General features: G+C 44.2%; 1 protein-coding gene across 1 annotated transcript in view; it reads right to left on the bottom strand.

Annotated features, from left to right (window-relative positions):
• si:ch211-236l14.4 (SITS-binding protein) overlaps window positions 1-26,130 on the bottom strand; it is a 91,046-nt gene that overhangs the window by 9,994 nt on the left and 54,922 nt on the right. The window contains exons 3-8 of the mRNA XM_055934951.1: window positions 20,577-20,784; window positions 20,075-20,225; window positions 10,168-10,374; window positions 9,446-9,690; window positions 9,225-9,361; window positions 7,847-7,968 (exon numbers count right to left, since the gene is read on the bottom strand). Of these exons, the coding sequence (XP_055790926.1) occupies window positions 7,847-7,968; window positions 9,225-9,361; window positions 9,446-9,690; window positions 10,168-10,374; window positions 20,075-20,225; window positions 20,577-20,784 (1,070 nt within the window). The remainder of the gene's footprint in view (window positions 1-7,846; window positions 7,969-9,224; window positions 9,362-9,445; window positions 9,691-10,167; window positions 10,375-20,074; window positions 20,226-20,576; window positions 20,785-26,130) is intronic.

The raw sequence follows: 26,130 nt of genomic DNA, 5'->3' as shown, positions 1-26,130 counted from the left end.
CCTCAATCACTAACTGACCAATACTTTCCCATTTCCCATTTCTCCATAATTGTCATGCAAATGATGTTTCTCTCTGGATATTTTCTCTCTCTCTCTCTTCGCTTCCCAAAAGTGGAAAAAGGAGTTGATCTCCCTCAGCCCTGTCACACTAGTCAATTACACATGGGAACCTTAATGACTGTAATAAAGTATTTTTCCAAGACTTGTCCTCAAATTCATTATCATTCCTGCCGAAGTGGCTCGCATCATGGCCCGAGAGTGAGAGAGTCATAAATCTAGAGGAAGGCCCTAATGTAGACCAGATGGACTGCTAACCACAGGTGATACTGGGCCGGAGGGAGGGAGGGGGCCAACCGATTGCTCCCATTGACAGAAGGGGGAAAACCCCTCTTTCCCCACCATCATCACCTCACCCTCTATCCTCTCTAAAAAGACACTGTGCTTTGCTTAAGGCAAAACCTACCCACCCAATCCAGACAATTCCACCCCCTCGCTTCCACTACCACAACCCCCAAACCCCAACACTATCACCCCACCCACCATCATCTCCGAAAAGCCACTGGGCCTAGCTGAAACCCCTTACTTGCATTCTAAATAGTAGGCTCAGAGAAGACAGAGCGTTTTATGAGATGTCTTATTTTTTATGGAGTATGTTTTAAATGCCAGGATGTCATACTCATTTTGGCTTTCATCTAGTATGAATTCGCTGCACACTATTGAGGAAGATAATCTTCTTTTCAGATCAATGTGTGTTTGACAACAGCTGATAATCAAATAAGGGGACGTTCCAGAATGAATTAATTGCAGGGAACAACCCAGTTGTGCATCATATGAAAAATTCTTAGTATGTATAAGCAATAGTGTGTTGACCATACCCTATTCAAAGGAATTTAAGTATTTTGTCTTGCCCATTCCCCCTCAATGGCACACATACACAATCCATCTATCAATCGTCTCAAGGCTTAAAATTCCTTCTTTAACCAGTCTCCTCCCCTTCATCTACACTGATTGAAGTGGATTTAACAAGTGACATCAATAAGGGATCATAGCTTTCACCTGAATTCATCTGGTCAGTCTATATCCTGGAAAGAGCAGGTTCTTATTGTTTTGTATACTTTGTGTATTTGTTCCGTTTTTACTAAACAGTATTCTGAAATATAATGAACAAAAATAAACGCAACATGCAACAATTTTACTTAGTTACAGTTCATATAAGGAAATCGGTCAATTGAAATGAATTCATTAGACCCTATGGATTTCACATGACTGGGCAGAGACACAGCTATAGGTGGACCTGGGAGGGCATAGGCCCACCAACTTGGGAGCCAGGCCTAGCCAATCAGAATGAGTTTTTCCCCACAAAAGGGCTTTATTACAGACCAAAATTCTCTTCAGTTTCATCAGCTGTCTGGGTGGCTGGTCTCAGACGATCCAACAGGTGAAGAAGCCGAATGTGGAGGTCCTCGGCTGGCATGTGGTTTGCGGTTGTGTGGCCGGTTGGACGTACTGCCAAATTCTCTAAAACAACGTTGTAGGCGGCTTATGGTAGAGCAATTAACCTTACATTCTCTGGCAACAGCTCTGGTGGACATTCCTGGGGCAAGCATGCCAATTGTACGCTCCCTCAAAACTTGAGACATCGATGGCATTGTGTGACAAAACTGCACATTCTAGAGTGGCCTTTTATTGTTCCCAGCACAAGGTGCACTTGTGTAATGATGTGCACTTGTGTAATGAAAATTATTCAACCAGAAATGTAACTTGTCAATTACGATGATTTAGTGAATAGATTTTCAATTGCACACCAATTTTTTGTTGTTGCAATTAAGACAAATTATGCCTACATCAAAGCTACTCTTCTGCAAAGATAAAGTTATTGAAGACTAACTTGTATTTCATTTCCACATTGTAACTGAAAGTGATATGGAATGCCGCAACGTGTGATAGACAATTTAAATATCATTATAAAACAAAGCACTTTGCAAAGCTTGATCTTGTTCATTATTTGAATCATCTGTGTAGTGCTAGGGCAAAAAAACTAAAACATGCACCCATGGGGTCCCCAGAACCAAGTTTGGGAAATGCTAAGTTAAGATAACGACTTCCAAATAACACGAAATTACTCTCCCATACCACATTTCTTTCCAATTCATTGTTTCTTCAATAAAGTACAATTTGTGCAACTTCATGTGCAACTTTAAACCCTTAAGTGTCTATTGACGCACCTGTGCATCAATCTAAGTAACATAATGACATCAGTTTAAGCTAGAGCTTGGGCTGCGTCTCAATCCACTGCATCCGCCTATATTGGTCTTCCGCATCTGTTGTGGAAGGTGGCTGAGCTACAAACTTGTTTGTCAGACCATGAGACATGAAAACGAAAGGTTTGGCCTATTTTGCTCTACGACCCCCACAAGTGCCTTAATAACAAACTTGTATGTCATCTGTTAATACAAATAAACATTTTAAATTACGAGCCTAGTTGGTTTAGCCACAGGAAAAGGAAGGAATCTTCCCGCTAGCCATGATTGGACGAGATAATGGCTTCTGTCTATAATGAGCTGCTCAGTTGTTGTAGGTAATCCTTTCAAACTGGGATTTTTTTTTTAAAGATATCTATCCATTTCTGGAGGACCGAGTTTTAAAATCAGGGGAACGCCCGTTGGAAGCAGAGATAGCTAAGGAGATGGAGAAAATATTCCTCAACACAGGGGGCCCCTCAGGGGTGTGTGCTCAGTCCCCTCCTGTTTTCCCTGTTCACTCATGACTGCATGGCCAGGCACGACTCCAACAACATCATCAAGTTTGCCGATGACACAACAGTGGTAGGTCTGATTACCGACAACAATGAGACAGCCTATAGGGAGGAGATCAGAGACCTGACCGTGTGGAGCCAGGACAACAACCTCTCCCTCAATGTGATCAAGACAAAGGAGATGGCTATGGACTACAGGAAAAGGAGGACCGAGCACGCCCCCATTCTCATCAACGGGGCTATAGTGGAGCAGGTTGAGAGCTTCAAGTTCCTTGGCGTCCACATCACCAACAAACTACCATGGTTCAAATACACTAAGACAGTTGTGAAGAGGGCACGACAAAGCCTATTCCTTCTCAGGAGACTGAAAAGATATGGCATGGGTCCCCAGATCCTCAAAAGGATCACTGCCTGGTATGGCAACTGCTCAGCCTCCGACCGCAAGAAACAACAGAGGGTAGTGCGTACGGCCCAGTACATCACTGGGGCCAAGCCTCCTGCCATCCGGGACCTCTATACCAGGCGGTGTCAGAGGAAGGCCCTAGAATTGTCTAAGACTCCAGCCACCCTAGTCATAGGCTGTTCTCTCTGCTACTGCTACTGCACGGCAAGCAGTACCGGTGCGCCAAGTTTAGGTATAAAAAGCTTCTTAACAGCTTCTACCCCCAAGCCATAAGACTCCTGAACAGCTAATCAAAGGGCAGACCCCTATTTTACGCTGCTGCTGCTACACTCTGTTTAATATCACTTTAACTCTACCTACATGTACATATTACCTCAATTGCCTCCACTAACCTGTGCGCCCGCACATTGACGCTATACCAATTTGATAATCTAGTGGCCAATCTTCGTTGCAATAGGCCCATTGATATCAGTGACCAGCAATGGCGGACTGGCCGTCGGGGGTCGTTTTGACCTGCGGTGAATTGTCAACTTGACCAGCAATAACATAGCAAGGAGGAATGAGTTGACGGAGAATCCACGCGTCAGGCGCGACTCTCACTCACTGCTGCAGTGTCCCTGCGCCAAAAATGACACCAGGTCTCTCCGCGACGCACATAGCAACCGTCTACCTGCCTCTCTACGGATAACATTTTAGACAAGTCGCACAGCGAAATGGACAGTCAGAAGAGGAAAGGTGGAGCAGAGAGGAAGAGAATAAAAAAGAGAAAGGCCCTCACCACAGACGCTGCAAAATAAGCGACATGTTCGCCAGCAAGGGACCAGGTCAGTCAAAAGCACTAGCTAAACCACACACACGACACCCAACATGGCTAGTTAAGTAGCCTAGCTAATAATAGTGACACAACGGTTGGTAGGCTAAACAGTTTGCACGTCTTACGTCTTCGTGGAGGAATGATATTATAGCAATGAGTGCAACATAGCGATCATAATATAACATTGAAGGCAATATGTTTCAACGAGTGAAAAATAGTAAACCTAGACTATGGACTTGCCAGCATTCGGTCATGACTCATGCCATATAAGCTGGGGAAAGTGCACGTACACTGTACAGCGAAACAGGCTACAGTAACGTAATCATAATACATCCATGAATGTAACACAGTAGCCTGTGTGACACAGCACAGGCAATGACAAAGATAATTACATTTACATTTACATTTCAGTCATTTAGCAGACGCTCTTATCCAGAGCGACTTACAGTAGAGTGCATACATTTTATTACATTTTACATACTGAGACAAGGATATCCCTACCGGCCATACCCTTCCTAACCCGGACGACGCTATGCCAATTGTGCGTCGCCCCACGGACCTCCCGGTTGCGGCCGGCTGCGACAGAGCCTGGGCGTGAACCCAGAGACTCTGGTGGCGCAGCTAGCACTGCGATGCAGTGCCCTAGACCACTGCGCCACCCGGGAGACCCAGGGTGTTAGCACCATTAGTACCAGCATGACAAGTTACTACAATAATATACAGCTCTGGGAAAAAATAACAGGCCACTCCAAATTAAGAGACCGCTAACAAATTAAGAGACCGCTAACAAATTAACAGACCACTCCAAATTAACAGACCACTCCAAATTAACAGACCACTCCAAATTAACAGACCACTCCAAATTAAGAGACCACTCCAAATTAAGAGACCACTCCAAATTAAGAGACCACTCCAAATTAAGAGACCACTCCAAATTAAGAGACCACTCTTAATTTTTCCAGGGCTGTATTAATGTAGCCTACTGATACACTAATGATAGTGAGTATGATAATAGAGTATTTTCTTTGTAAAGGTGGAGAAGGAAGCAGCAGCAGCACTAGAGCTTCAGGTGCTCCTGCAGAACAGGAAGATGGTGGTCAGTTCAGAGTCAGACTCAGAGCACCAACCTAAACATGTAGGCTATGATTTTAGATTAATATGTACTTTATTAATGAGATTATCAGTAGGACTGTAGTCGGGGGGGGGGGCGGCGGCATACAATCGATGACTGTACAAGTAATACAAGTTTAAATGTAGGTTATTTACAATGTTAATCTCATTCTGCGGAGCAACCAGATGTGCAGAGAGGGAGGTTCAGAGCCCAGTACAGAGAAAATAGAAAGGGACAGCGAAAGCACTGAAAATCCATTTGATTATTTTGCCTGTCCTCAGTCCATGTAACGGGCTTCCTCCTTCTCCTCATCCGAAGAGGAGTAGCAGGGATGACCAAAATGCAGCGGGTTGTGAATACATAATGATTTAATAGACAAAACGGAAAAACACGACAAACACTTGAATAATTACAAAACAAATAAACGAATGTAGACAGACCTGGACAGGAACTTACATACAACGTGAAGAACGCATGAACCAGGAAAACAGACTACATAAAACGAACAAACTAACAAAAACCGGAACAGTCCCGTGTGGCGTAACATACAGACACTGACACAGGAGACAATCACCCACAAACAAACAGTGAGAACACCCTACCTTAATATGACTCTCAATTAGAGGAAAACGCAAAACACCTGCCTCTAATCAAGAGCCATACCAGGCAACCCAAAACCAACATAGAAACGGAAAACATAGACTGTCCACCCAAAACTCACGCCCTGACCATCACACACATAAAAAAACAACAGAAAACAGGTCAGGAACGTGACAGTCCAAGGATTTTGACTTATTTTTTCAGTACCACCCAAAACAACCCCCTCAAAGAGTCATTCAATGTATTCCACTCCAAAGATGGCACAAACAGAAAATGGCTGACCTACAACGAAGTAACTCACTCCTTGTTCGGCTCAGTATGTCTTGCATTCGCAAAACCTTGAGCCAGTGATAGTGCATTTGTCAAAGGAGGCATGCAGGCCTGGAAACATGCCCATCAGAAAGTACAGGAACATGAGACAAGCAAGAATCATAGAGAATGTGCAGAAGCCTTTTCCCCTCAGAGCCAGCAAAGCAGACATCCGTACCCTTCTGAGTGATAAGGAAATGTCAGTTCAACGAGACCAGGTCAGAAAGAGGAGGCAGGTCACGGAACGTGTGATTGATGTAGTTTTAAAGTTAGTGGTAAATGTGGGCTTAGCAACAGAGGACACAGACACGAAGCCGCATATAACTTGGAAAACATGGCCGACAGTCATGGCTAGTTTTTTTGAGCTGATATTGTTACTAGTGGTAATTACTTCCTGGTTACTCTGAAGTAGCTATGCTATGACTCTTCCTTAACAGGCTGACAAGGGTGAAATAACATTTGCTGTGAGTTAAAGCTTTTGTACAGAGGCTTGTTTTTTGGACTTTCATATTATACTTGCAGTTATGTAGCCAATGTTCAATTTCATTGACTCAGAGTATAGTTGTGTTTATTGTGTGCTGTTGGCTTTATGGGCACCAGTGAGGGAACATTGTAATCTACATTTTTTTTGTAGAGGAGTGCTTTTTTGACTTTTGTATTATACTTACTTATACATTGTTGTAGCTTATGTTCAAGTTCCGTTACTGTGTGCCTGTGGAGTTTTTTGATACTTTTGATATGCTTGATGCTTGAATATAAAGATAATCATTTGAACATTTGAGACAACTCTGTATATCTCATTCTCTTTCTAAAAAGTGTAGGCTAATTGTTTTGTGTGTCTAGCCTTGTACATTTGTATGTGCTATGATTGGTGTATTCCTAGTGAGTTTTTGAGGGTGCACCCATAGCCATAGCATACCTTGAAAACTCAGTGTTCAGATAGGCTACTTGTTGGTCAGTCCCAAATGTTTGTATTTTGTAATGTGGATAACTTTCTTCCCAGATGAACATAGTGGCCAAATTTATAACTAGTTTGGAACCCGTTACATCAACAAATAGGGTTAGCCTACAAAATTAGCGGTCTGGTGGTTTGCATGAACAGGGTGGCCTGGGATGGAGTCAAATTCCCGGCCTGAATTATTGTTTCAGTCCGCCCCTGGTGACCAGACACCCTGAGACTACCCTTGGAGCCCTAATCCCTTGTTTTCCTTGCCCATTAGGTGAAGTGTATATTTCTGATGTCCATCAGAGAGGTGAGGATGGGGAGTGCTTCAGTATCATGCAGGGAACGCGAGAGGGGAGAGAGGGAGGGAGAGAGAAAGGCCTATGTTTGGATAGACCCAGAGACAATGTGCTCAATGTACTCTAAACACTTCCACAAACACACAAAAGTGACTGACAAAAAGACAGACAGACGGACTGATGGATGAACGCGGTGGGAAAAGCGCTGCGTGACCCAGAGGCAAAGGGAGAGGTTGCTGGATCAATAAACACACTATCAGAGAATCAGGCCTCCACTGACAGAGCACACACACCGTAACCCTAAACACACTAGCTAAACTATCCTATAAGAATGGAAGAACATCTCTCCAGCACATCGAATTGGCCAAATTCACTCCCCACCTCTCCACTGTGATAGGAATGTGCGGTGGTGAGTATGTAAAAAGGTCTTTGGTCTAAAGTCCCAAATATTGTAGTCTTACAGGAGGTCTGACCATTTGGGGTGTTTGTGTGTATGGCGGTTCAGGGTTGCATTTTCCAACTAGGAGTTTTGAAAACCCTGGGAATGTTTTTGAAATGTTGAAACCCTATTTGGAGTCTTTGTGGTGTCTTGTGAGGGTGGTGTTCACTCACCCGGTCCTCCCCACAGACCCAGGGAGGCGTCTCAAAGCTGATGACGGGGAGGAAGGCTACAATCTGCAGCCACCTGATGAACAGTTCCTCGTCAGTCACCAGCTCCCCAGATAGAGAACCACCTGGAAGAAAGAAAGAGACGGGTGGGGGGGGGGTATGTAGGGGAAGGGTGTGGGGGGAGAGAGAGTGTTAGAATTTAGCAAACCAGCTTGCTATGCCCATATACTGTAGAGGTAGACGGATATTTCACTGGAGGCGTGAAATCCAACAGTTATTAATATAGCCTTTTAGTCTGAGAGGGTGATAGGAGCTAGCGTGATTTCCAGCCCATCTATCCTTCCTCTCTCTGACAGATTTCTGTTTTCTCCACATCAAAGTAAATACTTGTCTGATATGTTCTCTAACCGGAATTCAGAGTATTTTGGGAATATGTTTTTTTTGTTGCCAAAGCCCAAGGATGTTTCACCTTTGGGAATATGCAGTCGTCCAGAATATCAAAGGTGGTCCGATGGATGTTCATTTAAAATAGAATCAGATCTGACTGCAGACTTTATGGCAGAAATAGCAGTGAACCCATGACCAAACCATCTCAAAATAACTTCAAATCAAGTCATTGATCAACACAATTCATTCAAGAGATGATTTGGGCGGCCTCCTGAGTGGCGCAGGCATCACTACAGACCCGGGTTCGATCCCAGTGTGTCACAGTGTGTCACAGCCGGCCCAGCGTCGTCTGGGTTAGGGGAGGGTTTGGCCGTCCAGGATGTCCTTGTCCCATCGCGCTCTAGCAACTACTTGTGGCAGGCCGGGCACCTGCAAGCTGACTTCGGTCACCAGCTGTACAGTGTTTCCTCCGACACATTTGTGCGGCCAGCTTCCGGGTTAAGCGAGCAGTGTGTCAAGAAGCAGTGTGGCTTGGCAGGGTCGTGTTACGGAGGACGCGTGGCTCTCGACCTTCGCCTCTCCCGAGTCTGTACGAGAGTTGCAGCGATGGTACAATACTGTAACTAAACTAAAGTGTGGATTGCAGTCCCTCCCTGTCCATAGACTGCTTTCAGGGCAAGGAAACAAATATGATAACATTTACTTTTGCTGAACTTTCCCTTTACACAGGACTATCCAAACAATATAAAAGCAGTGAGTTACTGAATCAGACTTACTGTATTCTATAGACTGACTATCTCAGGGTATAACTGACTGATAGTTCTGCTTAAAGGTATGGATTGATAAATCGATTGATGAATAGAGCGAGCGAATTAATGAGTGAGTGAGTCAACATTCACTTGCTTGCTTGCTTGATCACGAGCAAGAGGGTGAGTGTCTTTGGTACAACAATCTGAACCGAAGGTATAGTGATGGTGAGTAGCTGTGGTATTACCTACTGCGTCGGGAATGAGTAAGTTGTAGCCCAGCAGAGTGTGGTGCAGCAAGGAGGGAATGAGGCCCTTCAGTCCAGAGGAGCTCCAGTCAGACTGCAAAGGAGGCATCCGCACAAACACAGGCTTGTGACTCGACCTGGGGGCAGAGAGATAGATGATCGTTATGCATCTTGTCAGTGTATTGCGAGTGTGTGTGCGTGTGCCCTCCCTCAGCCCCCACCTCGTCCCTGCGTTCATGATAGCCGACTCTTCTATTCTGGCTGCCACATCTGCCAGTTGGCCAATATACTGGTCTCCCCCGCCCAGGTCAAGCGGGTTCCCCTCCGCCCCCTCCAGATGGATGTACTCCATGCCCAGACGGGCCTGCAGCAAGCCCACCCGGTCCAGGAACCAGCTGACCGCCTCTGGGTTGCTGATGTTCAGTTTCACGCAGAACTGCCCTCGCCACTGGGTCAGCACAGGCACCTGGAAAGAGAGAGAGTGGATTGGGCAATATGTCATTGTATGGCCTTTACATACTTAAAACATTAGAACATGCCAGACTTGGACATTCCCTGAAGAGGACAAGCAGGAAATAAACACCACAATAAATATCAAATGCAAAGATGCCATTTATTTATTTATTTTTTATTTTTATCATCAAGATAACAACCTGCCGCCACCCCATCACAACGGACACCTCCCTCAGGTCCAATGGATCTCCCATTTACACTCATCGTGAAAAAACGGTGCTAAGTAGAACCATATAGCGTTCTTCGGCTTCTCCCGATAGGGGAACCCTTTACAAAAAACCCTTGTCTTCCAAAAAAGGTTATTTGTATGAAAACATGATTAAAAAAAACTACCCCTTCGCAAAGAACCCTTTTGTAATCCTTTTTTTCTGAGTGTAGCGGTCCACCACTCCCCAGGGCAGGTGAGGGTTGGCTGGCCTAGGCTGCTTACCAGTCGCCCCTGTGGGGCTACGGGGAGGCTGAGCCAATAGGCCTCAGTGCCGTCCAGCAGGGACTTGTGGAACTGGGTGGTGTCCACGCTCAGGAACGGGGACAGGGTGATGGAAATGTTTAGAAGCTTGATCAGTGAGAGGTCCCTGAAGTCCCTGGTCTGTCTCTTGGATGTCCCCCTTTTCCTGCTGGTGCGGTAATCATGGTCCTGTAAGGAGAGAGAGAGAGAGACATTGGAGCAGAAGACTGGAAAAGAGACAATGCAGGATATGTACTGAAGAAGACCATGTTGGTCAAAACATTGTGATCATATCACCGAAGCTTCATAAAAAAAATTGCGTTTGGGAGCTGACTTTTTTTCTCTTCCTTTTTCTTTATTCTTTGAAAATTAGAACCTGATTGAAAACAAGAGGTTGCCGCTTTGCTTGCTGACAAAAGTTTCCGTTTTTTTTTATTGAAGTTACTTGTTTAAGGTAGACCTAATCTTCATCGCTTCAATGAATACATTTCAAAAGTAAACCATGTACAAGAACAGTATCAAATAATAATAATAATACGGTTGAAACATAACCAAGAAAGGGTCACTGAAGGACAGAAAAAAGAACAGAAATTCCACTATTCTAAATTCTACTATTGAGTAAAGTAGCTGACTCATGCTGCCTTTGGACTCCGTGGCTGCTATAACTACTAAGTAAAGATGTAACTATGGCAATATGACCTCTGCCACGACTGTTTAACATCTCATTTAATCATCTGGTGATTAGACGTGAGAAAAAAAGGGCGAAGGGGATTTCTGCTTATGTAATGGCATAACTAAGAAAGCCTTAAAAAAAAAAAAATAATTGACCGTTTGAGCTTGACACCATGAGGTCAACCATTACACAGTAATTATGACACGTTTGCCTATTTAGACACTTCATAAGCAAATATCACGAAGGGTGGAAAAAGGGTTGTACCGCATTTGACAGAGCAACAGATGTAAGGACTGAGTATATCCCCTTTAATGTAGCTTGTAAATTATTTGAGAAACATCTACCGATATGTAGTGCTTATAAAGACTTTATGAATACTCTATAAAGTCTTTACAAGTTGTTTTTCATTTAAAGGGAGACCAATAGTCCCTTATAGTATTTATCATACTAGCTAGCTGTAAGTCGCTCTGGGATAAGAGCCTGTGCTAAATGACTAAAATGTAAATGTACCATTGAATAATGCTTATCTAACAAAAATGTATGATCCGATTGTATTTTGTTTGGCCAACCTTACATTGCACAGAGTTTTTTCAGCAATAAAAGGCAGAAACCTGGCAGTCCTATTTAATATCCCAATTCGCTCTACGCCAAGTTGTTGTTCCAACTCAAGAGTCCGTTGTATAAAAGCTAATATGGAAACTAGAAAATAAAACGTGTGGCTTGACTGATAACTCATGAATACTTGTAAAAATATAACGAGAGAGAAGCACAGTCCTTGCAGCAATTCATTGTTGCCTTTCACATTCACACCAACTCTACTTTGCCAATCGTGCCAAAGTTTCCATACGCTGACTGTACCCTTGGATTATTTGACGTTATTAGCAAAGTGAACTGGGTGGCCCTCGGCAACTGTAGAACACCCTTTGATCAAGTTGAAAAAACTTTAAATCCGCTTAAGAGACACTCTTGTTCTGAATCTAAAAAATATTATCCTTCTCTTTCTCTCGCAATGTTTCTTTCTCCATTATAATTATTTCATTTCACTTCTTGGTCTATCTCTCCGTCCCTTACTTTCTCCACCTCTGTCTCCCTCTCTCCCTCTTTCTCTCTGTTTCTCCCATCTCACACCCTCTCTGTCCCTCTATCCGCTCCCTCTCTCTCTCCCTAATTCTCTCTCTCTCTCCATCTCCCTTCCATCTGTGGGAAAGTGACTGGAGATGGAATGCGAACCTGGTGTGTTATGATAGACAGTGAATTTAGAATAACAGGAGATGAACTGGCGACTCCTCTCCCATGTAGCTGAGGCAGATCACTGCACTAGCTAGGTGTCAGGTTCACCTAAACTAGTTTCTCTTGGCTCCCTGCCCCTCCTAGCCCAGCCTCAGTCAAACATCTCGGCTGTCCGACTATCAGCCGGGGGCATAGGACTATTTTTCTTCCTACAGATGTATTTGTTTTAATGAGATGTCAAAGTATTGCAGACACCGGGGGGGGTAGTACCTGACCAGCACAACTCAACAACTAAGCCGTTACACCAAGATATCAAATACATTTTTGTCACATGAAATGCGTACTTAAAAGCCCTTAACCAACACTGCAGTTTTAAGAAAATCGAGTTAGAAAATATTTACTAAATAAACTAAAGTAAAAATAATAATAAATAAAGTAACACAATAAAATAACAATAATGAAGCTATATACAGGGGGTACTGATACAGAATCAATGTGCGGGGGTACAGGCTTGTAACGTTCGTCTAATTGCTCCTCCTCGGATGAGGAGCATGGATCGGACCAACACGCAGCGAGGTATGAAGACATGGATGAATTTATTAAACAAGACGAACACTGACACGAACTACACTTGAATAACTACAAAACGACGTAGACAGACCTGAACATGAGAACATACAATAACACGAAGAACGCACGAACAGGAACAGACTAACCTTACGAATGAACAAACGAAACAGTCCCGTGTAGTGCAACGGACACAGACACAGGAACATTCACCCACAAACAAACAGTGAGAACAGCCTACCTTAATATGGTTCTCAATCAGAGGAAACGTCAAACACCTGCCTCTAATTGAGAACCATATCAGGCAACACATTTAACCCAACATAGAATGCCCACCCCAACTCACGCCCTGACCAACTAAACACATACAAAAACAACAGAAAAGAGGTCAGGAACGTGACAAGGCTAGTAGAGGTAGGGGTAAAGTGACTATGTATAGATAATATGAGTAGGACTGTTGGACATCTCTTATGACCCAAAAAGAGCTTCTGGACATCAGAACTGCGATTGCTCACCTAAAACTGGACAAAGAGTTCTTCTTCAATGAGTCGGACGGGAGGGATATAATACAGACACCTGACCAGGCCCAGATCTCGGTTATTCACTGGAGAAGGAAACGCAGATTTCGTGGAAGGAGATCAGGGTGCCTTGTGAGGATCAGGCAATGAGTGGCTAATCTGCCCATGCCTCCAGTCCTGCTAGCTAACGTTCAGTTGCTGGAAAATAAATGGGACGAACTGAAAACACGTTTATCCTACCAACGGGACATTGAAAACTGTAATATCTTATGTTTCACCGAGTCGTGGCTGAACGACGACATTAAGAACATACAGCTGGCGGGTTAAACACTCTTTCGGCAGGACAGACGAGCAGCTCCCGATAAGACACGGGGCGGGGGCATATGCTTTTATGTAAACAACAGCTGGTGCACGATATCTAAGGACGTCTCGAGGTTTTGCTCGCCGGAGGTAGAGTGTCTCATAAGCTGTAGACCACACTATCTACCTAGAGAGTTTTCATCTGTATTTCTCGTAGCTGTCTACATACCCCCAGAGACTGATGCTGGCACTAACACCACACTCAATGAGCTGTATACCGCCATAAGCAAACAGGAAAACGCTCATCCAGAGGAGACACTCCTACTGGCCGGGGACTTTAATGCACGGAAACTTAAATCAGTTTTACCTAATTTAAATGTGCAACCAGAGGTAAAAAAAAATACTCCACACACAGAGACACGTACAAAGCTCTCCCTCGCCCTCCATTTGGCAGATTTGACCACAATTCTATCCTCCTGATTCCTGCTTACAAGCAAAAATTAAAGCAGGAAGCACCAGTGACTAGATCAATAAAAAAGTGGTCAGATGAAGCAGATATAAAGCTATAGGTCTGTTTTGCTAGCACAGACTGAAATATGTTCCGGGATTCCTCCGATTACATTGAGGAGTACACCACATCAGTCATTGGCTTCATCAATAAGTGCATCGATGAAGGTGTCCCCACAGTGACCGTACTTACAACCAGAAGCCATGGATTACAGGCAACATCGGCATGGAGCTAAAGGCTAGGGCTGCTGCTTTCAAGAAGCGGGACTCTAATCTGGAAGCTTATAAGACATCCCGCTATGGCCTCCAACAATCCATCAAACGTCAATACAGGAATAAGATCGAATCGTACTACACCGGCTCCGACGCTCGTCGGATGTGTCTGCAAACTATTACAGACTACAAAGGCAAGCACAGCCAAGAGCTGCCCAGTAACACGAGCCTACCAGATGAGCTAAATAACTTCTATGCTTGCTTCGAGGCAAGTAACACTGAAACATGCATGAGAGCATTAGCTGTTCCGGACGACTGTATGAGCACGCTCTCCGCAGGTGATGTGAGAAAGACCTTGAACTTCTCTTGGGTAGGGGGCAGTATTTTCTCGTCCGGATGAAAAGCGTGCCCAAAGTAAACTGCCTGTTACTCAGGCCCAGAAGCTAGGATATGCATATAATTGGTCGATTTGGATAGAAAACACCCTAAAGTCTCTAAAACATATTTTTTTGTATCTGTGAGTATAACAGAACTGCTATGGCAGGCGGAACCCCAAGGACAAACCCCCCCCCCCCCCCCCCCCCCAAACAAATTCAGCCTACCACTGTTTTCAATGGCTGTCACTTTTATTAGAAGGTGAAAACGTCCCAGATTGCAGTTCCTAGGGCTTCCACTAGATGTCAACAGTCTTTAGAAAGAGTTTCATGCTGGTTTTTGGAAAAATTAGCCAGAAATTGTAGTTCTTCTAGGTGGCTCCCATTTTGGCTGAAGTGTTTCCAAGCGCGTGGAAGAGATCGCGTTCTTTGGTATTTTTCTCAGGTAAAGACAATAACGATTCTCTGTCTTAAATGTTTTCATTTATTTACGTATTAGGGTACCTTAGGGTTTGATTATAAACGTTGTTTGACTTGTTTGGAAAAGTTTATTAGTAACGTTTTGGATTCATTTTGTATGCATTTTGATGGAGGGAAACTGGGTGGATTATTGACTGAAGCGTGCCAGCTAAACTGAGGTTTTATAGATATAAAGAAGGACATTATCAAACAAAAGGACCATTTCTGATGTATCTGGGACCTTTTGGAGTGCCAACAGAAGAAGCTCATCAAAGGTAAGGCATTTATTATAGCGCTATTTCTGACTTTCGTGGCGCACCTGCCTGGTTGAAATATGTTTTTCATGTGTTTGTACACGGGGCGCTGTCCTCAGATAATCGCATGATGTGCTTTCGCCGTAAAGCCTTTTTGAAATCTGACACAGCGGCTGGATTAACAAGAAGTTCAGCTTAATTTTGATGTACTACACTTGTGATTTTATGAAAGTAAAATATTTATAATTCTGTAGTTTGAACGCTACCGTCGCTACCATCCCACCTGCCCATAAGAAGTTAAACAGGTTATCATTCACAAGGCAGCAGGGCCAGACGGATTACCAGGACGTGTACTCCGAGCATGTGCTGACCAACTAGCAAGTGTCTTTACTGACATTTTCAACTTCTCCCTGTCTGAGTCTGTAATACCAACATGTTTCAAGCAGACCAGCATAATCCCTGTGCCCAAGAACACTAAGGTAACCTGCCTAAATGACTACCGACCCGTATCACTCACGTCTGTAGCCATGAAATGCTCTGAAAGGCTGGTCATGGCTCACATCAACACCACTGTCCCAGAAACCCTAGACCACATATGTCAGAGTCAAGGCCCGCGGGCCACATCCGGCCCGCGAGAAGGTTTTTTACGGCCCCTGGGATGATCTTGATTTATTATTAGAACCGGCCCGCAGACCGCAGCAAGCCGGCAGCCCGCAGATCTTTTACACGCACCAATACTACATTTCCCACAATGCAACGGTGACGCACCGAGCAGTAGGCTGCTTCATTTCAATATTTATTGGCACAGCAGTCGTCAGCATCACAGTAAAATTAACTTTCAGATACCCATCAAAAATGGCAAAACGGAAGGTGGACACTGAGAACCGGGGGTTTCAAACAAGGTGGGAGTCGGAGTATATGTTCACGGAGGTAGCTGGAAAACCTGTGTGTCTTCTGTGTGGAGAAAGTGTGGCGGTACTGAAAGAGTATAATCTGAGACGACATTATGAAACGAAACACGCGGACAAAAACAAGAATATGGACATGGAACAAAGGCTACAAAAGGCAGAGGAATTAAAACGAGGCCTCAAATCTCGACAGGCTCTGTTCAAAAAAGCCAAATCACAAGGCCAGGCTGCTGTCAAGGCCAGTTTTATTTTGGCAGAAGAGATCGCTAAATCAGCCCGGCCATTTACGGAGGGGGATTTCATCAAAAACTGCATGATTAAAGTTTGTGACGAAGTTTGCCCAGAAAAAAGGCAACTCTTTTTAAATGTGAGTCTGAGCAGAAACACCATTGCCGAGAGAGTAGACCAGTTGTCCATCAATCTAAAAGAGCAGCTTGTGAAAAAGGGAAAAGATTTCATTGCATATTCCTTGGCTGTGGATGAGAGCACCGACATTTCTGACATTGCCCAGTTGTCAATTTTCATCCGCGGAGTGGACTCCAGCCTAAGCGTGACAGAGGAGTTTTTGGCTTTACGTCCTATGCATGGCACAACTACGGGGCATGATTTGTATGAAGAGGTGTCAAGATGTGTAAATGAGATGGAGCTGCCTTGGGAAAAACTCGTGGGTTTGACAACCGACGGAGCACCTGCGATGTGTGGACACAGGAGCGGACTGGTGGCGAAGATACGGGAAAAGATGCAAGAGGAAAACGCGACAGGTGAGCTGACAGCTTATCATTGTATCATACACCAGGAAGCGTTGTGCGGTAAAGCCTTGAAAATGGAGCATGTAATGAGCATCATCACGCGCACAGTTAACTTTATCAGAGCCAAAGGTTTGAATCACCGCCAGTTCAAGGCATTTCTGACGGAGTTAGAAACGGAGCATGGTGATTTGCCTTATCACACAGAGGTGCGATGGCTAAGCCAGGGAAAGGTGCTTCAAAGATGTTTCGAGCTTCGTGAGGAGATTTGTCTGTTCTTGGACAGCAAAGGGAAAGACACAACACAACTCCGAGACGAAATGTTTCTGTGTGAAATGGCTTTTCTGTGTGACATTACGAGTCATCTGAATGCAATGAACTTGCAGCTGCAGGGTCGGGATCATGTCATCTCTGATATGTACAGTACAGTGAAGGCATTTAAAACCAAACTGACTCTGTGGGAGACGCAGATGCGGAAAGAAAATTTGAGCCACTTTCCCAGCTGCCAGACCATGAAAGAGAAGCTCTCTACCAGTGCGTTCCCGAGCGCACAGTTGGCTGATAAAATAGGTATGCTTGCCGCTGACTTTCGACGCCGATTTGCTGACTTTGAAGCACAAAAAAGCAGGTTGGAACTGCTCGGTAACCCATTTGCTGTTGACGTGGAAAGCTCACCACCAAACCTCCAAATGGAGTTGATTGACCTCCAATGCAATGATGCACTGAGGGCAAAATATGCGGCAGTGGGTGCTGCGGAGTTCGCCCGTTTCCTCCCCGACACAATGCCCCAGCTGCGCATCCAGGCTGCTCAAACGTTGTCTATGTTTGGCAGCACATACCTGTGTGAACAACTGTTTTCTTTGATGAACCTGAACAAAACATCACACAGAAGTCGACTTACTGCTGAACACCTCCACTCAATTCTGAGGATTTCCTCAGCTCAGAGCCTTACCCCGAACATTGATGAACTTGTGGAAAAGATGGGACACCACCAAGTATCACCCTCAACCTCAAACAAGTGAACATTACTGTGCAATCACATATTTAGAGTTTTTACTCAGTTCAAGTTTAAAAGTTAAAGTTTAATATTTGTTTTCACTGCATGTTACTTCTCCTTAAACAAAGTGTTGTTTTTGATTAATAGATTTTTGCACTTTATTTTATTGTATTTCAATCCAATTATATTTTAAAAATATTTCAGTTGAGTGGATGATAGAAAATTGCTATTATTGTTTTTTTCTTTGAAGTAAATTTAGCCCACTTTTGCTAAAATAGAAAATATAGGCTACTGATGGTGCCTTGAATACCGGTTTCTTTCATTTAATGTTCATGTTATGGGGATTTTTATATAAAGGAAATTTGTCTTTTGTGTCTGTTGAAAATTAAAGATTACTGACAGAGCCATAAGAAAATATTGCTTTATTTATCTGATCATATTGGAATATATTTCTTAGGTTTTCAGTAGGTTCAATTAGGTTCACTAGACTATATGCGTCATTTAAAAAATTTTCAATGAACATTCGAACAGTCCGGCCCTCGGCTTGTAGCAAATTTTTTTATTTGGCCCTCCGTCCATTTGACTTTGACACCCCTGCCCTAGACCCACTCCAATTAGCATACCGCACCAACAGATCCACAAATTATGCAATCTCTATTGGACTCCACACTGCCCTTTCACACCTGGACAAAAGGAACACCTATGTGAGAATGCTATTCATTGACTACAGCTCAGCGTTCAACACCATAGTGCCCTCAAAGCTCATCACTAAGCTAAGGTCCCTGGGACTAAACACCACCCTCTGCAACTGGATCCTGGACTTCCTGACGGGCCGCCCCCAGGTGGTAAGGGTAGGTAACAACACATCCGCTACGCTGATCCTCAACACGGGGGCCTCTCAGGGGTGCGTGATCAGTCCCCTCTTGTACTCCCTGTTCACTCATGGCTGCAATGACAACAACGTCTTCCTCAACGTGATCAAGACAAAGGTGATGATTGTGGACAACAGGAAAAGGAGGACCGAGCACGCCCCCATTCTCATTGACGGGGATGTAGTGGAGCAGGTTGAGAGCTCCAAGTTCCTTGGTATCTACATCACCAACAAACTAACATGGTCTAAGCACACCAAGACAGTCGTGAAGCAGACACAACTAAACCTATTCCCCCTCAGGAGACTGAAAAGATTTGGCATGGGTTCTCAAATTCTCAAAAGGTTTTACAGCTGCACCATCGAGAGCATCCTTCACGATTAAATGTTCAGTAGTCTTATGGCTTGTGGGTAGAAGCTGTTAAGGAGCCTTTTGGACTTAGACTTAGCGCTCCTCTACCACTTACCGTGTGGTAGCAGAGAGAACAGTCTATGATTTGGGGGAATGGAGTCTTCGACAATTCTTTAGGCCTTCCTCTGGCACCGCCTAGTATATAGGTCCTGGATGGCAGGAAGTGTGACCCAGTGATGTACTGGGCTGTACACACTACCCTCTGTTGTGCCTCACGGTCGGATGGCGAGCAGTTGCTATACCAGGCGGTGATGCAACCGGTCAGGATGCTCTCGATGTTGCAGCTGTAGAACTTTTTGAGGATCTTGGGACCCATGCCAAATATTTTCAGTCTCCTGAGGGGGAAAGGCATTGTTGTGCGCTCTTCACAACGTTTTTGGTGTGTTTGGACCATGATAGTTTGTTGGTGATGTGGACACCAAGGAACTTGAATCTCTCGACCCGCTCCACTACAGCCCCTTCGATGTGAATGGGGGCGTGTTCGGCCCTCCTTTTTCTGTAGTCCATGATCATCTCCTTTGTCTTGCTCACGCTGAGGGAGGGGTTGTTGTCCTGGCACCACAAACACACATCCGAACCTCTCGACTTGTTTGTGAGGTGCTGTTGGGCTAATACAGTTTGCTATACTACCCCTTATTTTGAAAAACCTTTTTGGGAGTAGCCTCGAGCAGGACTCAAACCTGGGTCCAGCAACTGTCAATCAAACACCTTGGAGGGTCAAAATGAAGACGAGAGAGGAGGCGAGGGTAACACTTTATTTTTCAGGCCGCTGCTTACCAGGTAGTTAATTAGAAACTGCTTGTTATAATGGTAACCATTTGGGTTGAATTCTTTGACGTAAGGAGAGGAGAGAAGGGACATACCATGTCGGCGAGGAGGGCAGTGGAATGTTCGTTGAGGCTGATGGCCCCCTCTCCCAGCTGGTGTCTCCTCAGACGGTTGGAGAAGGTCCTCAACTCCCTCTCTACCTTTGGCCCTGAGTCCACACTGGCCAGAAGCTTCCAGAAAGGCAACCTGGATGGGGGACGGATGGACAGACAGATAGATATTTGGTCAATGAGACCAAAATTCTAACTTGAGGTCCACATGCATACGTTTTTGACATCAATGCGTTACGCATCAATTATGCGACTGCTGAGTTAAACGCGCAGGCATCTCAAGTTAGGATTCCAACTGAAATGGACATTTGTGTGATCTCGATGGGTTTCAATCAATCCGCGCAAGCTGACACCCACATAGCTGGTGTCTTGGCAGTGTTGGAACATCCATAAATTATCACAGATAGCTAGATTTTATGTTAAATGTCCACTGTCATCTAAATTAAATGTAATACAATTCAGGAAGACGAAGATGAGGGAGTTGTACCATAAGACGTCCATGTTGGGCAGCTCCCTGCTGGGCGATGAGAGCTGCTGCAGCACCTCCTGGTGTACAGCCCTGATGTTGCGGCCCACGCACACAGTGTACTGAAGCGGGGTGCGCTCCAGGCTGGAGGGAGACTGCAGGCAAAAATGCTGTCGGCTCTCCATTCCCACCTGAAGAGGAACATCTGGGGACACCAGCACTGCTACACCTGGAGGAGAGAGAGAGACTCAGGTTAAGATCTATAGTAAATATAGTAAATTAACCCGTCTCTTCTTTCTGGGGAGGTTCCCAATTGCTTGGAAGGCAGCCACGGTTTGTCCTTTATTTAAAGGGGGAGATAAAGCTGATCCTAACTGTCATAGGCCTATTTCTATTTTGCCCTGTTTATCAAAAGTGTAGGAAAAACTTGTCAATAATCAACTGACTGGCTTTCTTGATGTCTCTAGTCTTCTCTCTGATATGCAATCTGGTTTCCGCTCAGGTTATGGATGTGTCACTGCAACCTTAAAGGTCCTCAATGAGATGTCACCATTGCCCTTGACTCTAAGTAACGTTGTCCTGATATTTTTATTGACTTGGCCAAAGCTTTTGATACGGTAGACCATTCCATTCTTGTGGGCCGGCTAAGGAGTATTGGTGTCTCTGAGGGGTCTTTGGGCTGGTTTGCTAACTACCTCTCTCAAAGAGTGCATTGTATAATGTTAGAAATTCTGCTTTCTCAGCCACTGCCTGTCACCAAGGGAGTACCCCAAGGCTCTATCCTAGGCCCTGTGCTCTTCACAATTTACACCAACAACATAGCTCAGGCAGTAGGAAGCTCTCTCATCCATTTATATGCAGATGATACAGTCTTATACTCAGCTGGCCCCTCCCCGGATTTTGTGTTAAATGCTCTACAACAAAGCTCTCTTAGTGTCCAACAAGCTTTCTCTACCCTTAACCTTGTCCTAAATACCTCCAAATCTAATGTAATGTGGTTTGGTAAGAAGAATACCCCTCTTCCCACAAGTGTTATTCCTACCTCTGACGGGGTAGCGCTTGAGGTAGTCACCTTATACAAGTACAGTCGTGGCCAAAAGTTGAGAATGACACAAATATTAATTTTAACAAAGTCTGCTGCCTCAGTTTGTATGATGGCAATTTGCATATACTCCAGAATGTTATGAAGAGTGATCAGATGAATTGCAATTAATTGCAAAGTCCCTCTTTGCCATGCAAATGAACTGAATCCCCAAAAAACATTTCCACTGCAATTCAGCCCTGCCACAAAAGGACCAGCTGTCATCATGCCAGTGATTCTCTCGTTAACACAGGTGTGAGTGTTGACGAGGACAAGGCTGGAGATCACTCTGTCATGCTGATTGAGTTAGAATAACAGACTGGAAGCTTCAAAAGGAGGGTTGTTCTTGGAATCATTGTTCTTCCTCTGTCAATCATGGTTAACTGCAAGGAAACAAGTGCTGTCATCATTGCTTTGCACAAAAAGGGCTTCACAGGCAAGGATATTGCTGCCAGTAAGATTGCACCTAAATCAACCATTTAGAACTTCAAGGAGAGTGGTTAAATTGTTGTGAAGAAGGCTTCAGGGCACCCAAGAAAGTCCAGCAAGCACCAGGACCATCTCCTAAAGTTAATTCAGATGCGGGCACCACCAGTACAGAGCTTGCTCAGTAATGGCAGCAGGCAGGTGCATCTGCACGCACAGTGAAGCGAAGACTTTTGGAGGATGGCCTGGTGTCAAGAAGGACAGCAAATAAGCCACTTCAGGGACAGACTGATATTCTGCAAAAGGTACAGGGATTGGACTGCTGAGGACTGGGGTAAAGTCATTTTCTCTGATGAATCAACTTTCTGATTGTTTGGGGCATCCGGAAAAAAGCTTGTCAGGAGAAGACAAGGTGAGCGCTACCATCAGTCCTGTGTCATGCCAACAGTAAAGCATCCTAAGACCATTCATGTGTGGGGTTGCTTCTCAGCCAAGGGAGTGGGCTCACTCACAATTTTGCCTAAGAACACAGCCATGAATAAAGAATGGTACCAACACATCCTCCGAGAGCAACTTCACACATCCTCCGAGAGCAACTTCTCCCAACCGTCCAGGAACAGTTTGGTGATGAACAATGCCTTTTCCAGCATGATGGAGCACCTTACCATAAGGCAAAAGTGATTGTCTCGGGGACTAAAACTAAGTGTCTCAGGGAACAAAACATCGATATTTTGGGTCCTTGGCCAGGAAACTCGCCAGACCTTAATCCCATTGAGAACTTGTGGTCAATCCTCAAGAGGCGGGTGGACAAACAAAACCCCACAAATTCTGACAAACTCCAAGCATTGATTATGCAAGAATGGTCTGCCATCAGTCAGCATGTGGCCCAGAAGTTAATTGACAGCATGCCAGGGCAGATTGCAGAGGTCTTGAAAAAGAAGGGTCAACACTGCAAATATTGACTCTTTGCATCAACTTCATGTAATTGTCAAAATTACAAAATTACATTTGACACTTATGAAATGCTTGTAAATATACATCAGTATTCCATAGTAACATCTGACAAAAATATCTAAAGACACTGAGGCAGCAAACTTTGTGGAAATGAATATTTGTGTCATTCTCAACACTCAACATGGTAGACGGTGCACTGTCCTTCTCTCAGCACATATCAAAGCTGCAGGCTAAAGTTAAATCTAGACTTGGTTTCCTCTATCATAATCGCTCCTCTTTCATCCCAGCTGCCAAAATAACCCTCATTCAGATCACCATCCTACCCATGCTAGATTACGGAGACATAATTTATGGGTAGGCAGAAAAAGGTGCTCTCGAGCGGCTAGATGTTCTTTACCATTCGACCATCAGATTTGCCACCAATGCTCGTTATAGGACACATCACTGCACTCTATACTCCTCTGTAAACTGGTCATCTCTGTATACCCGTCGCAATACCCACTGGTTGATGCTTATTTATAAAACCCTCTTAGGCCTCACTCCCCGCTATCTGAGATATCTACTGCAGCCCTCATCCTCCACCTACAACACCCGTTCTGCCAGTCACATTCTGTTAAAGGTCCCCAAAGCACACACATCCCTGGGTTGCTCCTCTTTTCAGTTCGCTGCAGCTAGCGACTGGAACGAGCTGCAACAAACACTCAAACTGGACAGTTTTATCTCAATCTCTTCATTCAAAGACCCAATCATGGATACTCTTACTGACAGTTGTGGCTGCTCTATGTGATGTATTGTTGCCTCTACCGTCTTGCCCTTTGTGCTGTTGTCTGTGCCCAATAATGTTTGTACCCTGTGCTGCTGCCATGTTGTGTTGCTACCATGTTGTTATGTTGTGTTGCTACCATGCTATGTTGTCATGTGTTGCTGCCTTGCTATGTTGTTGTCTTAGGTCTGTCTTTATGTAGTGTTGTGTTGTCTTTCTTGTTGTGAGTTTTGTCCTATATTTATATTGTATTCATTTATTTATTTTAATCCCAGGACCTGTCCCCACAGGAGGCCTTTTGACTTTTGGTAGGCCGTCATTGTAAATAAAAATGTGTTCTTAACTGATTTGCCTAGTTAAATAAAGGTTAAATAATAAATAAATAAAAACTGAGAAAGAGAGAGAGAGAAGGAAATACATTCCTGGTTCTATGCACATGTACAACAAGCCTGAGACCGGGGTTTAACCCTTGTGTCTACCCTTCACTCTGCATCTCCTGCTCACCGGAATCTCCATTAGAATCTCCTCTGATGATAGAGAAAGAGAGAAGGAGGATGAGAGCGATCGTCAAAGGGCGTGAGGAATGAGGGAGGGAACGAGTAATGGGGTTAAGAGACCCACAACATATAGAGCACTTATACACGCAGTCTAAATCAGCCACAGCTAAAGTATTTGAAAGTATTTCACATAAATGTGTTAGATGCAGGTCTGCCGCTGACAATGCTTCTCCAATGGTGCATTGTGCTTAGTTTCCTATTGGGTTGGACCTTTTTTTGCGACTGCCTATTCACATTTGTTTTGTTTACCTGACGGGTCACCAGAGAACTGTGAGTCACAAATCACGATGCAGGAACATTTGAGAGGCACAGGCTCAGATGCCAGTGAAATGACATAGTGTGAGAGAGCGAGAGGGGTGACATAATGTGTGAGAGAGGAAGGGGGAAAGGTGTTGTGGCAAGGGTGGGGGAGCGGGTGGTAGAGTCAGCTGATCTCAGTTCGCGGTAGTGGGAAAAGCATCTTTAGGATGATATCTAGGGGCTCAATATCAATCAAATCCCCATTGAGGTATTCACGCTTGGTCAACTATACTCAAATACTGGTCTTGGGTACTGTGTAAGAACATACAACTACTACCAGTTACACTCCCCTACAGTAGGTGCCCCATCATACATCCTTTCATAGTGCTCAATTCTGCTCAACTAACCAAGCAACCACAATCTTAAACCCCCTAAATTCGATGCCACGCCATCACGGAGATCTAATTAGCGTAAGCGCAATCTGTCAGTTTAAGCTAGAGATCTGTTTTTTTGTTGTTGCATTGGATGAGACTCAATCGGTCTTGGATGAGTCTCAATCGGTCTTGGATGAGTCTCAATCGGTCTTCTCACAAAACCGTTTCCTCTATGGAGAGAAGAGACTCTCACAAACACCATGGTGTTCTGTGTTTTGCTCTGTGACCCCCGCAAGCGCCTTGGGACTCGTCTGAAGTCGGTATAGCCGATCTGCCAACTTCTATCTGTAGCATAAAACAACCGTCTCACTGTACATGTCAGTTGTTTTGCTCTAAGATGTCCACAGGCCTCACAAGACTCATCTGAGTCTTGAATGGAATGGAAGTATATATGGAGACTGTTTAGTTCCACAAATAAGGGTTAAATACATGTGTAAAAAAGGAAATATCCATATATATACTTGACTGGTTTCAGGCATATGTCACGTGTAAAAATTTGTTTTTTGGCAGAAATACCTTCTGGAACATGTGAACTTTTATGTACCTTTATTAACAAACTTGTATGCATCTGTAAATACGAATACAATTGGTAAATTACGCGCCTACTTGGTTTAGCCACAGAAAAAGAAAGGAATCTTCCCGCTAGCCATGATTGGACGAGATAATGGCTTCTGTCTGTAATGAGCTGCTCAGTTGTTGTAGGTAATCCTTTCAAACTGGGATTTTTTTTAAAGATATCTATCCATTTCTGGATGACCGAGTTTTAAAATCAGTGGAATGCAACAACACAGAGTTACACATGGAGTAAACAATAAACAAGTCAATAACATGGTAGAAAAAAGAGAATCTATATACAATGTGTGCAAAAGGCATGAGGTAGGCAATAAATCGAATAATTACAATTTAGCAGATTAACACTGGAGTGATAAATCATCAGATGATCATGTGCAAGAAGAGATACTGGTGTGCAAAAGAGCAGAAAAGTAAATAAATAAAAGCAGTATGGGGGTGAGGTAGGTAAATTGGGTGGGTCGTTTACAGATGGACTATGTACAGCTGCAGCGATCGGTTAGCTGCTCGGATAGCAGATTTTTAAAGTTGTTGAGGGAGATAAAAGTCT

This window comes from Salvelinus fontinalis, chromosome 9 (assembly GCF_029448725.1).
Source record: "Salvelinus fontinalis isolate EN_2023a chromosome 9, ASM2944872v1, whole genome shotgun sequence".
NCBI classification, from domain to species: Eukaryota; Metazoa; Chordata; class Actinopteri; order Salmoniformes; family Salmonidae; genus Salvelinus; species Salvelinus fontinalis.
Note: the sequence above shows the minus strand (reverse complement) of the source record. Positions and strands in the feature narration are given on the sequence as shown.